This window comes from Vanellus vanellus (assembly GCF_965231255.1).
Source record: "Vanellus vanellus genome assembly, chromosome: 1".
Taxonomy (NCBI): Eukaryota; Metazoa; Chordata; class Aves; order Charadriiformes; family Charadriidae; genus Vanellus; species Vanellus vanellus.
Genome location: NC_138905.1, coordinates 113,708,290 through 113,725,336, shown reverse-complemented (window position 1 = coordinate 113,725,336; position 17,047 = coordinate 113,708,290). Strand labels below are relative to the sequence as shown.

The following is a 17,047-nucleotide window of genomic DNA, read 5'->3' as shown; positions in this document are numbered from 1 at the left end:
ATTGGGAATGTCATTAGGATGATAACTAATTAGGCAGTGAAAACTTTTCTTCTCCCTCTATTCAGCCCTCTGTGCTGTTGCACAAGTGGAGGATGTTAATTATCTTTAACAAAAGGTAAAAAACTTCCAGTGAACATTAAGAAAAACGAAATGGGTTTAAATCAGCATACTTTCTATATGTTAATTCTTGCCTACCAGTAAATTTATTTTAGCTTAACAAATATAGCACACTTAGTTCAAAATATATGTACATAAATATCTTAGGCAAGAGCTGCACTGAGAGGTAGACCTATTTATAAGCCATCAATGAATATAAAGTGCCAACTGTGGGGCATACAGTACTTCATCTTCTGCACACAGATTTTTTCCTATCTCAGAGAGATTGCAGTATAAGGAATGGGTTATACGTGTATAAAGACAGATCTAATGAAGCTAAGCTCAAGACATAAGAGAAAACAAGTATGATGAATAAGTATTAATAGTGAACAGTGTCCATTTTCCCTCCCATGCCTGTGGACTAAGGCATTACAGAAAAAACCTCTACTTCCAGATTCCTTAAATGTGGATTCAATTTGGTTCCATTAAAAAAGTGAAGCTTTCATAAAATTACTACTAGTTGTTGAATGCACTGAAGCAATTTACTTCCCTTCACTGTCAGTGGATTCCACAGCATATCCAACATAGTCTTTCTAATTTTGGTTGTAATTGTAGGTGGTAGAATCTATCATGACTATGTAACAATGCTAGGGACTGACTTAACTCAATTCACTTCTGTCATGTTGGGATTTATACAAACCTATCTGGGATTTTGCATATTCCTATTTTTGTTCCCATCCGACACTGCAAACCTCAGCACAGATGGTTCATCCTTATAATACTGTAATGGAACGTGTATTATCTGAGATGTTTTGGCAGTTCTGGATGGTCTGAGGAGATTGGCTGGCAAAAGGTGTCAAGCTGGTACAATATTGTGATGAAAAGGAAGCAATTATGATGTTTATTTCTGAAATATTTTTTAACGAGTGATGAATCTATCTTAATTCATGTATAAGTACAGATTTTTCTTACTGAAGAAATTAAACTGTGAAGAAAAAACCCCAAACAAACAATAAATATCTATGTGTCTGCACCCAACAAGATGAAAACCTTTGCTTTAGGAAAATGCTGTCTCTTCATACTATGACAGAGTAATGTGCAGTGGAACATAAAAATAAAAAAGGGAAGCTGCACCTAGAGGTTATGTGTAAGTAGTCTGCATCCATCCCAACTCAGATCTAATAAAAACTTAAATTACAATGCTATTATATTTTAATCTTAACCAAAATAAACTATGACATACAGATATATGTTATATTTTCATTTACAAGCTGATTTTTCTTTTAAAGGCAATTATCATTCCTTGCAGTTTTAAATGTAACATGACACGATGGCAGCTTGTGTACTAGTGCAGTAGCACAAAGGTAGTAAGAAGAAGAGACTGTAACTGTCATTGCAAGTTTCTGCTATATTCTAATATATTCCTGATTAGCACATGGTAGCACCTACCTATGAGACTGCCAATCTCTTGTTCACAGACACCTAGTAAGAGACAAATAAAAAGTGATCAGTTTGGTTATAAAGAAGACACAGGACAGAAACAAATTTTAATGTGAGATGGAGCCAATTTTTAGAGAGTATTTTGTATTACTAAATACACTGATTTTTATTTTTTTTTATAAACACCCTTGGCTACAAGGAAACAGCAATTCCCACTACTATCTTAACAGTGTTACCTGCTGCAATGTTGTCCAGCACACTTCTATGATTTGCCTAACTGCTCAGCTAAATGGCTGAAGTAAAATACACAGATTCAAACACAACCTGCCCGCCTCATACATTTTTGAAGTTGAAGCCATGGAGCTGTTAGGACCACAAGTATGGTAAGAACTGGAAATCATGCAATAGGTCACAAATTAATAGGTCTGTGGATAGTCCAAAGCCCCAAGAAAGGGCCTGTGCACAGAGAGAGGAAGAAAGGAGCAGCAGTATGCTTCTCGTGTTTGTCTTTTTTGTGATTCAAGTTTGACAGAGAAAAACATACATAGCGGTATAAATATCCAATTACAAAAATTGAGCTTAATCCACCTCTAAGGCTACTCTAAAAAACATTCATAAAAAGGCAAGTTGCAGGGAATATAATTTATCTGAACTCTGCAAATTTCCACCTGAGGCAGGGCTTTGCAGCACACCTAGATGCTGCATGGTTGTTGGAAAAATTAGAGAAATAGAGCCTAAGAGGAAGGAAACAAATTGCTTGCAGAAGGAAGAAAATGTTTCGCTGACAGTTCCGTGTTTAGTAATACAGGAATAGGCCCACTTTATGCAGGTCAGAATCCCAAAGGAATATTTGGAAAAAACAAAACAAACAAAACCTAAACCAAACAAACAAACCACCAAAACCAAAGAACTGCACAAAAACCAGCTTGGTTTAGTACAATTTGTCAATCATACCTTTCAGTGGCTTCAGAGTTAATCGAGGCGGAAGAATGGAAAAGGTGAGAACACAGGGTTTACTCTCCTCTGCTTCTTTTCTGATATTAATTTTTTAACAAATCATACTGCAGGCCTGTCAGTTTTCACCAGCGTACCGAGATAAGGCTGTAACAGGACTGTACTGAGAATTTGAGACAGCTACCACCACTGTGCACACTCAGGAAGACAATAACAGCTAAGCAGGAAATACAACCGCTGCCTGAATGCCTCCCATTCTCACTCAAGATTAGAAACAGAGTGACAAGCTCTATCCAGGAAGTTATGAAGAATTAGGATAAACCTCCCCTAATCACAGATGACACGAAGCTGAGTGGTGCAGTTGACTCAACTGAGGGATGGGCTGACATTCAGAGGGACCTGGACAAACTTGAGAAGTGGGCCCATGTGAACCTCATGAAGTTCAACAAGGCCAAGTCCAGGGTCCTGCACCTGGGTCAGGGCAGGCCCAAGTATCAATCCAGGCTGGGGGATGAAGGGATTGAGACTAGTGCTGAGGAGAAGGACTTGGGGGTACTGGTGGATGAAAAGCTGGACATGACCTGACAATGCACGCTCAGAGCCCAGAAGGGCAACAGTATCCTGATCTGCATAAAAAGCAGCATGGCCAGCAGGCTGAGGGAGGTGATTCTTCCCCTCTAGTCCACCCTGGTGAGACCTCACCTGGAGTACTGCGTCTAGCTCTGGAGCCCTCAGCACAGGAAAGACATGGACCTGTTGGAGTGGGTCCAGAGGAGGGCCACAAAAATGATCAGATGGAACACCTCTCCTATGAGGACAGGCTGAGAGAGTTGGGGTTATTTAGACTGGAGAAGAGAAAGCTCTGGGGAGACCTTATAGCGGCCTTTCGGTACTTAAAGACGGCTTATAAGAAAGATGGGGACAAACATTTTAGCAGGGCCCATTGCGATAGGACAAGGGGTAATGGTAAACTAAAAGAAGGTAGATTTAGACTAGATATAAGGAAGAAATTTTTTATGATGAGGGTGGTGAAACACTGGAAGAGGTTGCTCAGATAGGTGGTAGATGCCCCATCCCTGGCAACGTTCAAAGTCTGGTTTTACAAGGTTCTGAGCAACCTGGTGCAGTTGAAAATGTCCCTATCCATTGCAGAGGGGCTGGACTAGATGACCTTTAAAAGTCCCTTCCAACCCAAACTCTTCTATGATTCTAATCACTAACTGTGGTTATCAGGGAAAAGTATCAGATCAGGAAGTCCACACACCCTCCAAAAAAAAACATTTACACAAACATGTCCCCACGCCCCAACACAGTAACACAACAAGTTAAGGCTTCCTATGGTGTCCATCTAATGTTTTACTTTACTCCAGGTCAGTATGGTAGATCTCTCTCTATCACTTGTTGTTCATTGTTTAAAAAAACCTGTTTTCTGCAAGCAAATTACTTCTTTTAGTTTCACTTAAACGTCTTCTCTCTTTTATTCTTGATGATCCAAGGGCTGGAGCACCTCTCCAATGAGGAGAGGCTGAAAGAGTTGGGGCTGTTCAGCCTGGAGAAGAGAAGGCTCCGGGGAGATCTTATTGCGGCCTTCCAGTACCTAAAGGGGCCTACAGGAGAGCCGGGGAAGGACTTTTTACTAGGGCATGTAGTGATAGGATGAGGGGGAATGGCTTTAAACTAGAAGAGGGCAGGTTTAGATTAAACATTAGGAAGAAATTTTTCACTTTGAGGGTGGTAATGCACTGGAACAGGTTGCCCAGAGAGGTTGTTGAGGCCCCATCCCTGGAGGTGTTCAAGGCCAGGCTGGACGTGGCCTTGGGCAACCTGGTCTAGTGGGAGGTGTCCCTGCCTATGGCAGGGGGGGTGGAACTCGATGATCTTCAAGGTCCCTTCCAACCTAAACCATTCGATGATTATTATTTCTCTGCCTAACTTTTATTCTTATTTCTCTCCCAAAACTTCTAATACATCTTTTGCTTAACTCTACACTATTTTACTAAAATCTTTCTGTTAATCAGTTCACTCTTCCCACTCCTCTTCAGAATAAAATGCAATAAAGAATTATTAAACCCATATTTCTTGCCCCCAGTACAGATTTCCTATTGATTTATTCTGTCAGCTTTCCCTCTTCCCCCGTTCTCTGCTTTCTCTTTTTTGACTCTTGACTTTCTGTGATTGTAATTCTTTCCATACCACATCAGCCTGCTCCGAGCTTTTAGATACTGCAGCTTATATTGCTGCAAATAAAAAAACAACAAAGCCTGTTGTTTAACAAGAAAGAAGCTTACCTGCTACAATCCCTTTGGCAATAACTTGTTTTCTTAGAAGCAAGAGAGAAAGCTATAACAACACCTAAACATACTTACCTCCAGGAAAGAGAGAAGTTGCAAGCACTAGCCATTTGCAAAATGGCCACACCTTACCTGCGTTTGTTTAACCCTTTTGAAGTTGTAGTGCTGCCCTCAAGAAGACCTACTAAGAAAAAAAAAATCCTAGAAAAGGTTAATTCTGCAATTACAGACAGTTAAGGATGTTCTCAAGAAAGATGTTTTGGGAAATACTGCTACTAATTTAGTGTTTCCATTGTCTGTTACATTACTTAATTATTTCTAGGGAAATTTGGGGTTTCTGTTTTAAGGAAGAAATTTTCTGTATTTTTTTAACAATAAGCTAATTCATGATTGCTCTTTCACATAGAAGTAACTGGCTGCATTTCAGAGCAATGTCTCAAAGACGGCATAATTTGTCAAGACAGCATAGGTTTTTGAAGCTAAGCATAGATATTCAGTTTTCATGATTTGATAAAGAATTCAGAGTTCTTTGGGGTAAAGTTAACGGTATCATGATTATTATTAATAGGTCTGCTTTGTCTAGCTTGCCAGCAGAACGTCATATGGAGAATGCACCCTCTACCCAGGACTTGGCTATTGCCCTCGTGCTCAAATAGTGGTAACAACTCAGGTACTAAACCAGTGATCAGTAATATTTGTATTGCAAGAATTAAATACTCTAATACATCAAAACACAAGCATACTAACCTTGCATGAAGTGGCAGAAAAAAAATCTCTGTGCCACAAGACCAAACAAAACCCACTTTTAATCTAAGGTTTAAATCTTGCAAACAGTTTATGCTTGTTCTTATATTTATTGCAAGTGGTTTCACTGAAATCAGTAAGATAAATGGGTCCATAAATCTTTAGCTCAAAATAGACAAGGAGAGGAAAAGAAACATTACTCTCCCCAGCAATTGATTTGCTCAATCCAAGCAACCAGCACCCAAATTTGAAATTGGATCCTCTGACCCCTAATCCAGCGCTTCAGCCTTTCTCTCTGTCAGTCTTCTGTTCTCCCACTTAAGAAAAATTACAAACTACAAGGAGCTTATCTCCCAAAGATCTCATACAAAACGCAACGAAATCAATCTGCAAAGAGTACGATTACTCTACTTGTAGCACAATACTTTTCTCAGCTGAGAAACATGCTTAAACTGAATTGCCTGAGTGATCAACATCTTACTGCTTTAATACATTGGCAATGGGCACTTGCCCAATTCCCGTCTCCAAAACTGTATTTTTTTTTTTTTTCTTCTTCTAAAATTTTAACCTGGGAATATATAAACTTCTTATTTGTCTGTGAATTTTCTCGCTGACTGTCTGGACCCTGGCAGCCCTGACTATCCCTGCCCACACCCTGGAGCTCCCCCACCTCTGCCAACAGCCTGGGACCCCCTGTCACCCACAGACCAGGTTGATCCTGACTTCCCGGCTTGTCTTTGGCCCTGCATCACCATCATGGGCTCACTGGGGCTGGGACTGTCCCAGCTGCCGCCCTGGCTGCCCTGCTCCCGGGCTGGGAGTGGTGGGATGGACCCTGGCTGCCAAGCCCTGGCAGACCCCACATGGGTCCCCCAACACCCTACCCCCGGGGAGATGCCAGCGCTCGCGGCACCTTGACACTGGCTATCTTTCAATAGCATCAGAGAACTCAAATAATAACTTTTAGATGCTTTGGGTTTTGTTTTTTGCTTTTTTTTTTACTTAGCAGATTTAGCAGTAAATCCATCAGTAATCGATAGGGTGGCTTCAGTTACTCTTATGCCTCTTCATTACTGCTTCCCCCTCATGCCCTTATCCAGCAGATAGAGAGCAGTATCTTCAGAAATCCTGGACCAATGCTGGAATCAAACTCACAGAAAATAATGAAACACTTTCCTTCGTCACATATGCAGCATGTTCCAGTCCCCGTCTTTCAGCATAAAAACAACGTGGATCCATAGGGTGTTTCAGCTTAAGGAGTTTATGTTGTCTTGATGTAGAATGTAAGTGACACCGTACACAGCAGTGATATTATAGCTGTCTACTATATCACAAGATTAGGCAAGTGGTGCTTATTTGTTATCCTTCACTCACAGAAGCAAAAATCATATTCTACAGACTAAATTTCTTTAATTTTTCAAAAGATACTACATTCTACTGAATATATACTTTATACATAGAAGGATAGAACAAAATGCTGCAGCCAGGCATGTCATGAATACCAAGGAGGGCAGAACCATTACTCCAGTGCAACAATTAACACTTGCATCCCATTAGGAAATGGCCTCATTACAAAACTTGTCTATAATGAAAAGCTTTGCATAGGAAACCTCTAATATACATCACCGCTTTCATTCTGCCCTACTTATCACACAGTAGTTTGAATTTCATTGCCAGCGCCCTTTCAATTAAACTTGCAGTACACTCTGTGCAAGGAGTCATTACGTTCTCCAAATCCTTTTACTTTTAAAGATAGCTGTACTTTGCAAATCCATTTGAAAGCAATTCTTTAAAAAATCATAATGTTTATTTTTTCTTGGTTTGGAAAGTGTCATAGCACTACACAGCACCTTGCTATTTTTTGTGGTTAAAGTTGTAATCCTTGAGATAGAAGCAAATTAATACTTTTTTCCCTGCTCTGTGATAAAAATAAGTGCCATGTCATGGACTAAGACAATGAAACTCCTTTTTAATTTGAAAATAGTAAGATATAGTTTGTCCCTCACCAGTTTAGTCCTAAAAGATGGCATTTGCTTAGCAGAAAAAACTTTTTGATTCAAAACTGTTTTGTTCATCTTATCGTCAGAATGCCTAAATTAATTCTAGGAATTTGTGGCCTGACCTGATCAACCTGCTGCCAGATGTGGTTCATTCTGCTTTTCCAGCAATACCACTGACAATGATTTCTATTGATACCAACTCTGGACATATTTCATTGCTTTGTTTAATCCGACTGAAAGATAGTTTCATCTTTTTGCTACATAAAAGATTTTTACAGAAATTTAAGTATAACACTAAGGCCAATTTGTTTTTTTTTTTTTTGTTTGTTTGTTTTTTTTTTGTGTTTTTTTTTTTTTTTTAGTAAGTATTTAATAAATCACCAGTGAAGTTTAAACCACATTTCCAAACATAAGCATTTTCTTCATAGGAATGAGCTTACAAATACAGTTTGTTTATCAGAACCTGTTCGGGCCCAAATGAGAAAGTTAGTTATCTTTTGCCAAGAATCCAAAGTGCAAAAGTGACACATGTTTTTCCATTTTGTTTATTTGGTGCAGTGTTACCTGTGTCTAATTTAGCAATGACACAGGTAAATACATTGTCCCTATCAAGGTATCTGTATATACTTTTACATAATTTATCTTGTATTTTGAGTAACGTGTTTGAAATACATCAAAGCATGATATACAGTGGCAAGGCTGAATTTTAAAAAGTTGAGTCTGTTTCTAAAGATGTAACACATTATCTTTGCATTATCAGTTATTTGTGATAGTTGTACTTACTGCTCACTTGTAAATTAAAGGGGGACCTATCTTGTGGCCCGTGCACTGAACTGATTGACTTTTGAGATATCTGAACTAAATTTACACATCATTTGATGAAGACTGGCTTTTTCTGAGAAAGACACATGACTATATGAAAAACTTTCAGTGGTGCACTGATGTTAACAGGACACTGGACCCGCTCCCTCAGGTTCAGTTTTTCAGTACAAGGAAACCTTTTTGCTAACTGTTGGTGCTGCCACTGACATTTAGGGAAGCACATGCCTAAGACATCTACAGGATCAGAGACTAAGAGTCTGTGGAAAGAAGAAGATACAGCTGAGAAGACTTCGTTGGCTGAAACATTATTTTTTTCCTATGTACGACCCCTCCGTTCTTTGGCTGGTGTGGGTTGTTCGAGCTTAGGTGGCACTCAGAACACTGATACTTTTTGAAGGCATGAATACACAATCTAGCAAGTTTCCATGCAAATTAGGAGGCTTCATTTTATTGGTGGTGAAGCAGAGGTCACAAAAGTTCCTCTGCCATCTCAGGGAAGTGGCTGAGCTGAATCGTTTGGGGTGTGCTTCGCCCATCCTCCAGCTTAGAAGAATGCAAACCATCAATGAAGTAAAAGACCATTTCATTGCAGGCTGTGCCCAACCTGTTATGACCAGCTCCTGGTGGTGCTAACGTGGTTATAAGACTTTTGGTTTGGCAAAACAAGCTAGCTTCTGCTGATAATATCTTTTGTTGGCATATACTAAATACTTCTTAAATGTTGCACTCATATTCTCTGGAAAAAAAAAAAGATTATCTTTTAACACTAACATTTAGGGGGCTGATCACAATGGGCCTCAAGCTCAGCTGGAGACTCAGGATGCTACAATAGTAGTTTTTAACAGCAGTGATGTATTTTGACAGAAAAGGGAATAATAAATTGCAGAGCAGCTTGAGCATTATTCAGCACTTCTATAATGGAGGGAAAAATAATTGATATGTTTCTTTTTGGCAATAAGAGTCCTAATGAATCAGACATCCTTGACAGAAAGACACTTAGCAAAAATAAATGTAAGTACAACACTTCATTAAAGTAAAAGTATCTTTACTATTAATATACAAATGGTGAAGAGTGACAAATAATTGATATACTTTAAGCCATACTTTCAATGTCTTTCATAAATACAAAACCAGCATCTGCAATATTACTTCTTTTTACAGTATAGAGAGAGATATATATACACAGCATTTCATAGGGACATAAGATTTTGAAACAATAAACAAACTAGCTCCAGTGGTAGCTAACTTATCAATATATAATTCAGGTGGTATATATCGCAAGTGGGCTGTTGACAACATGTGGAATAACAAAACCAATATATGGTATGCTTTAGCTTATATTGTACACAGCATACAAATACATACTGAGTGCTCATTGTAGCAGGAAAGCCTTTTTTTTAAAAAACAAACAAACAAACAAACAAACAAAAATCAAACTTTGTCTAAGTAGTTCAAAATTCTTAGTGAGAACTCTACACCATGAGCAACAAAATTATCTTCCTGGGGGGTCTGACTGCTTTATGTATTTGTCCCTGATCTATAGAGACTCTGAGGGTTTGTTTTCCCTTCTCCCAACCCTGCATTTTAGGTGTAAAAATATAGCCTACTTACATGGCAAAGTTAAAGGATACAGCAGGACTAATGTCCCCTATTCTGCAGTTTTCACAGCCAGCTGTACTCTGCCTTTTAGCAATGCCCTCCAGCAGCCTCTCTTGTCTCATTAGCTCCCCATTTCCCTTGTTACTGCTAACGAGAGACGCTCCCACTTTCTGAGCCCTCTCCTGGCTCATTCTTTGGCACCTGTTCTCTCTAGTAGTGGCTTTCCTGAATTCTGTCGGCACTGCATCTGGTCATCTTGCCCGCTCCCAATCTCACCTGTGATTTAAAAGCTGCCAATACAAATTTGGCAATAAGTATTTATTTCATTTCTCTGGGCTAAAAATGGCCAATATTCAAGTTTGAAAGTCAAACATCATGAGGCTCACAATGCCTGTTAAGAGGAAAGATAGACTGGTAAACTGTGATTTCTCAGAACCTGATCCAAAGCCAAATTTGTAATGGAAAGGCTGCTTTTGGGGTCAGGTTCCAATAAAACGATATAAGAACACATTTATATGTGTAGCAGAAATACTGGAGATCACTTAAAACTTAGTGAGTGGTCTTCCCCCACCACTATAGAACTACTGTCAAGTGGACTGGGTACTCCGGGAAATTATATGAAAAAACCTGAAAAAGGGAGTAGATCCTTTTAAAAAAAGATTTATTTCACCATGGTAGCTTTGCATCGATGAGCACAAGTATCTGAAGTTAAACGAAGGGATTTAAGAAGAAGCATTGCTTCTTAGAATGTTTTCATCTTCGCCTAAAGAACTACCGCAATCCCTATGAATTATTTAGAGGGATGTTTTATTTCTTTTATTTCTGGGCATATAGTAATGTATGGGATAAAACTGTGTAAAACCTCCCCTGTACAAAATGTTAGCAGGACCCTGGAAGGACGTTTAAGTTCCACTTAAACCTAGAAGTCTGATTCACAGAAGTGACTCTATCAGCCGAGGACATGCAGAGCTGCCCTGAGATGGGTAGCTGAAATTCAGGCCCCACTGAAGCCAGTTTGTGTCTTAAACCCCAGTGAGACCTGGATTCCACTGTTGCCCTTCTTTCAGCGCTCTCAGCACCCACCTGTTGATCAATTCATAATAGGGGTCTTGAGTTTTTTCAGTAAATGATCTTTTTGGAGGCCTTTTAATCAGGAGTGAATGTCACTCAACAGACACAACACTTACTCTACAAAGATATTACTTTCTATGACAGCTTACACAGAGATGGTGAGGCTACAAATGACTGAATATTCACTGCAGTTCTACTCCAGAGGTAAAATGGTGGGACAATGCTTCACATCATCTTTAACATTCGAGAAAAGATTTTAATGTTTTAGGTCTAAGTACCTAAACAGAACTAAGGAGACTTTCTATCTGACTCTTCAACTTGATAAATTGGTCAAAACACCCCTACACACCCACCATGTGCTCCATCTACTTGAATGTTTTCAGCAGTAATACACCTACTATAACCCTCACTAGAATTGTGATCTCAATAGATTTTTGCAAATTGTGTGTTTAAAATATTTATGTGACTTGGAAATAATATCTCCAGTTACTTTAGATGAGTATTTGAGCATATTTGAGCAGAAAAGTATGTCATGATAAAGCTTTCAAATATTTTAAACAGGCTTTGTAGACAAATTATTGAAGATTTTTCTTTAATAAAGCAGAGTGGCATGCTATCAAAAGGCACAAATACATTTCCATTATCCAGTCTAGGAAACAGAAAAATGGCGTGATTATTATACTACAGTTTGATGATTGGCACTTAAATAAATAATCAAAGTAATTACCATCATAAAAAGAAAGCCACTTTTTTGGATGAACATCAATGCAGAGGCTGAAGATAGCAGATGGAATTTACTATACCATGGACTGCCGTCAAACAGCCTTTGTGGATGACTGTCACTGTGTAACTACGTTGTATATATCTATGAAGAGAGAGAAAGTAGGCCCAGTCCTGCAAGCTCTCCTGTGAAAGTACATCCATCCTCCTGCTCACATCGACCCCGCTGATGTCAGTGGGGTGCCATCTGAGGAGTGGGTTCAGCCACACAAAATTTCTTGCAAGACCGAGGCCTAAATAAATTAATCTTTGTCACATTAGGCATTAGCATCACCAGAATAGTAAATATCTCTGCAACCACCAAAAAAATCTTAGAAGTTGAAAAAACAAATGAATGAACAAAACCATAAAAAACTCTCCAGAGTACATTTGTATACTAAATTTTAAACCAAACATTAATTAAAACTTTTCTTACTAAAGTGGTAAATCAGAATGCACGTCTATTAAAAAAAAATAGTAACAAGAATCTCGAAGTCATTTTACTTAATTTTACTCCTTATTTTTTGTTGAAGAGAGATTGTCACTGCCACATTCCGTATTGTCAACAATTTTAATGGCTCCCTCCCGCCCTCATCCCTGGAGTATGTTAGTGTAACAATTCAGATTACTTTTACAAATAGTTATATTCTGTCAACTCTTCTGACATTTCATACTAACACTTAAAATTACTTTTAGACAGTAAAAGTGACATTTATACAGATACCTGTTCTTTTCTTTTTAGTCTAGAATAGGAAAAGAAAATAAAGAAGTGATGTTATTATTCCAGTTCTACACATATCTTACAAATTACTACGCGCTGTCCCTCATTTGGAAATATTTGCAAATATCAGTGTTTTTGAGCATTCTTTCATAGTTACAGTTTGGCTTTCTCCTGCACAGCATAGAGTCAAAGCACAAGAGATAACCTATTAATCCACAGACCAAAGAATATGCTTGGAACAGTCCATCAGTAATTTAGAACTGTTTAATTCTCAGCTCTCACATAGCCCAACTGGCAAGAGACTTAACAGCAGGAAGAAAATAAATACTTCTGGAAATAGCTTTTGATTTGTAATCCAATATAGTGGGAAATGCTTTTGCTTCCAATATTGAAATAATTTTGCAGTATATTTTACTTGTAAAGAGTAGCACAGGCATAATAATAATAAATGTGCTGACAAGACCTCTTAAATCCTCTAATCCCTTCACACTGTAATTGGAGGCCATATTAGGAAAAAAACCTAAACAGAACCCCAATATATAGCCGATAGGCCATGAAGGTTCTTGTGTAAGCCTCAGTAACAAGTACCAAAATTTGAAATGCATCTACAGTTGAGCCTAGACACTGTTAGCTCTGCCCACATTGTATAGGAACCTTGTTGTGCAAACAATCATGCTGGCTTCAGAAAAAGCACCGTTTGCCTAGCGAAGCCCGACTTGTGTGAATATGCGTGGCACCACCTAACTTTGTGATGGCAGGTAGGGGAGGATGTTTCCTGCCTTCATCCTCATCCAGGTAAAAATACTGTGCGAGATGATGTGGGGTGCAGATGTTCAAGCCACACCAACTGCATTATTCTCAACTGCTTGAATTTTCCATGTCCCTTCCTTGCATTTTGATGGAGGGAGAAAGTCGAATTGCAACTACACACCTTGCAGCAAGAAATTTTATTCATACGGATAAACGAGACAACTGGTTCTCTTAAGTATAGGTTAGGGGGCAGTCCTGCTCACTGTGTACTTACTCAGAAAGAAACAGGACAGAAATTTAATAGACCAGCAGCTATTTGGTAGTACTGCCTGCTCAGTACATGGGAGCAATAGTGGGAGGCCATAAAGGAATGTCTTCATCTTTGCTTCACCCAGAAGTAGTGCCTTAGCATTTAAAGAGACTTATTTGCAGCAGTTTTTAATTATCCTCTTTCATGACTTTCACCCCACATTGCTATCTCCTTTTACCTATTCTTTTCACTTTGGTTCTGGTTTTGTGGGAATTTGGCTTCTTATTCTAGCCACACCATTGGTACGTCTCTGTCCTCAGCTACTTGGGTCACTGTAGGTATTTCCAAAAGGGAGGAAAAGTTGTAAAAAAAAAAACAAAAAAATGACTTGGTTTTGAAAACCAAGAAAGATCTATGAATTAAATATATCCTTCTCAGCTCTTTGAAATGCACTAAAGCTTGGGTTAACAAGAAGGTTAACCTGCAATTTTCCCCAAATTTAAGGACACGGTTTTACATTTCACTTGCAGCTTTACTGCACAAAAGTCAACTACTTTGCCATGACTACAAAATATGGGCTGAGGTTGGATGATGTTCTGTGGGAAATCAGGAAGTGATTTCAAATATGGACTTCAAAATGTGGATTTCAAATATGGATTTCAAAAGGACTTCAAATATGAGCAAAATTCAGATATGGCATGGAAAGAAAGTAATTTTCTGAGTGAAGCTACACTTAAGCCTCAAGTATCACTTAGATATGGAAAATCCATAAGGTACTCTACAATTTATTCGTGACAAGTGGATACACTATGCTGGAACGGAAACAAAATATATTGCTCCAATTAGTGGCACCATTAAATCAATGATGATAAATAAGAATTATTTTTTTATCAAATAAATCAGTCAAATTCCAGAGTGCTGCCAGAATAATAAAAAGTATTATCTTAAGGAATGCTTAACAGGAAAAAATGTATTTGAACTAATACAACATGCTATTAATTAATAATTTAAAACTGTTCCTAACTGTTTAGCCAAAGTCCTCCTTTCCATCTGTTCTTATGGTGTTTTTTTTCCTGTTAAGAGAAAGGGTATGAAATCACAAAGGAACAAGTGCTACTTTAATAAGACGAACTTTTAATATTTCATGTACTGATTTAGGGAGAAAATATACCTACTGCATTAAAATGCAGTTTTATCCCTTGACTAAATGGTTTGAACTAAAAGAAGAACAAATACTGTATATGTGTATATGTTGGGTCAAATAACTTGAGCTTGTGTTTATTGTAACGTTTCACTTAAAGCCAAGATTATGATCAAGAAAGAGTTTTCTTTTCACACCTTTTTGCATTTTAGTTTACATGCAACCTCCCAAACATTAATACAGAAAACCTTAAGCACTGGACATCCTGGGGCCTTTCAGAGTCACAGTTATGTAGTTAGGATGAGGCCAATGCACTGCTGTAACATATTTAGCCAATTTTATTTAAATCTGGACATCGCGTTTATCAACTTTTTATTATACTGAAGAACCCAGGTGGAACTGCAGGTGGAGCTGGCTCTATGTTGAAAAGCATCTTTTTGCTTGTTTGTTTCAAGTGATTAGCACAGCTGGATTGACTACCGAGTGTCTGCTAGTGCTAAGGGCTTAAACATTATACTGAGACTGCTTTTCTCTTTTTTTTTTGTTTTTTTTAAAGGCAACCTAAACTTTTGCTTTACTATAAATGGAGAGAAATACAGTAGTGTATGGCACTTTATGTATGTAGCTTGCACTGTAGGATCTGGAGAGACCTGATGTGTTGTTTGTGGTTAGGGGTGCTTTGTAAAGTATTCTTCTAAATAGACATATTTTGTCAGATAATAAATTACAGTTCTTACTCTGCAGATTTTTCAAACTTATACCATGGGACTTGGTGTCAGCAAAACTACATACTAAAACCATTAACAAAAAAATAGAAAGGAACTGTAGACAGAAACTATTTAATCATATGTACACATGTACTAACTATTCCAAGCTTAAGTTTCCCAAGAAATTAAGGTCAGCTGTAAAGTTTTGGTCACGGGGTTACTTCAATCCAAATGCATTTTCCAGACAGCTGTAGTTTATCTTATTATGCTTTGCTATCATCTTCTTTTGACTGGATGATGTCATTAGCAACTTTGATTTCTATGGTTTCTGGATTTAAAGCTTCTTTCCCATTTTCCTCCTTTAGTGGCAGCTTCCTATCAGAAGAAAAGAGGAATCATGGTAGCACATAAATAACACATATTCTGGAATTAAAGTCTACAATGTATATATTCTTTACACAGTCCACAGCGTTTCTAAAAACATTATTGAAAATAATGTATAATTACTGAGGTTCTTTGCTTTTAAAGAAATTCATATTAACTCTTTCCATTTCTGTAAAGTCAGAAAAAGCTAAATGGCACATAATAAGAACATTGCTGCTGCCCAAAATGCAGTTTCTTCAATAAGACAAAACAATAGAACGCCAAATAACCTGACTCAAGACAGTACAGAGGTGTGTGTTCCCGAGGATACCATGAAACACTTACAGTCAAGTAAGTGTTGAATCTTTGCTGAATCTAGATTATACTCTTTTTTTTTTTTTATGTCTCCTTCTAAATGTAAATTTATTTCTATACAAAAGAAGACATCTATCATTGGAGGTTATGCCAAGACATAGGTAAAGGAAAGAACTTCTTATAGCACAAGGAGGTAATGGAAGTTATTTTATTATCTAGAAACTTCTACAATTTATTTTTGCTAGACCACACAGTCTAGCTGTGTTAATAATTTATAGCTCTTTTAAGACTAACTTAGTGAAAACTGAAGAAATGACACAATAAGGAGCTTGGCTATTTACATTCATCCCTGTAATAGAAGCTGTTCTTATTTGAATGCAAGAAGACCTTCAAATGGTATTTTAATTTCAGAAACTGTCTAAAGATTCCTTTGGGTTTAATAATCCTTAATTCTAATGGCAAAAGAGTCCCTATCTTTACTTTACAGGAAAGACAAAACACTGATTTCATTCAAAAAGGTCTTGAAAATCATTGATTCCCTACTGCCAGTAGTTAACTGTCAAAAAAATATAGCTGTCAAAAATACGTATGGTTTACTCAGATGTTCCTGTAATAATTTCTCCTGGGCATAATAGCTGTTAATCATGATTCCAGTTTGGGTTTGCTTTCTGTTTTTTAACTAGGGAATAGTATGCATATGCCTTTTTTTATTCATAACAACTGTTAAATGCTTCAGTAAACTTCCACTGTGATTGCTTTGATGTCCCAAAGAACAATATACTGTTCAAAACCTGTCTGAGAAATCCCTTAGGAATGTCTTGTAATAACAGTGTTTAATAACAACAAATAAACCAAAGCGATATCCAAATTCCCAGTCTTATGAAATGTAGGCTGTCTGAAACAAAGAAAGATGCTTTTTATCCAGAGGTTAAACAACCTGCACAACCTATATCTGAGAGAAATCAAAGAGAAGACTAACTTGTTCTATTACAGTAAAATATGTGGGATATACGTATCAGCTGTC

At 37.8% G+C, this 17,047-nt stretch overlaps 1 protein-coding gene across 2 annotated transcripts in view; it reads right to left on the bottom strand.

Annotated features, from left to right (window-relative positions):
* Window positions 1-15,608: 15,608 nt before the first annotated feature.
* NCAM2 (neural cell adhesion molecule 2) overlaps window positions 15,609-17,047 on the bottom strand; it is a gene marked incomplete at both ends in the record, with an annotated part of 318,048 nt that continues 316,609 nt past the window's right edge. For both annotated transcript variants that reach the window (XM_082492362.1, XM_082492363.1), the window contains one exon: window positions 15,609-15,720. In XM_082492362.1, the coding sequence (XP_082348488.1) occupies window positions 15,609-15,720 (112 nt within the window). The remainder of the gene's footprint in view (window positions 15,721-17,047) is intronic.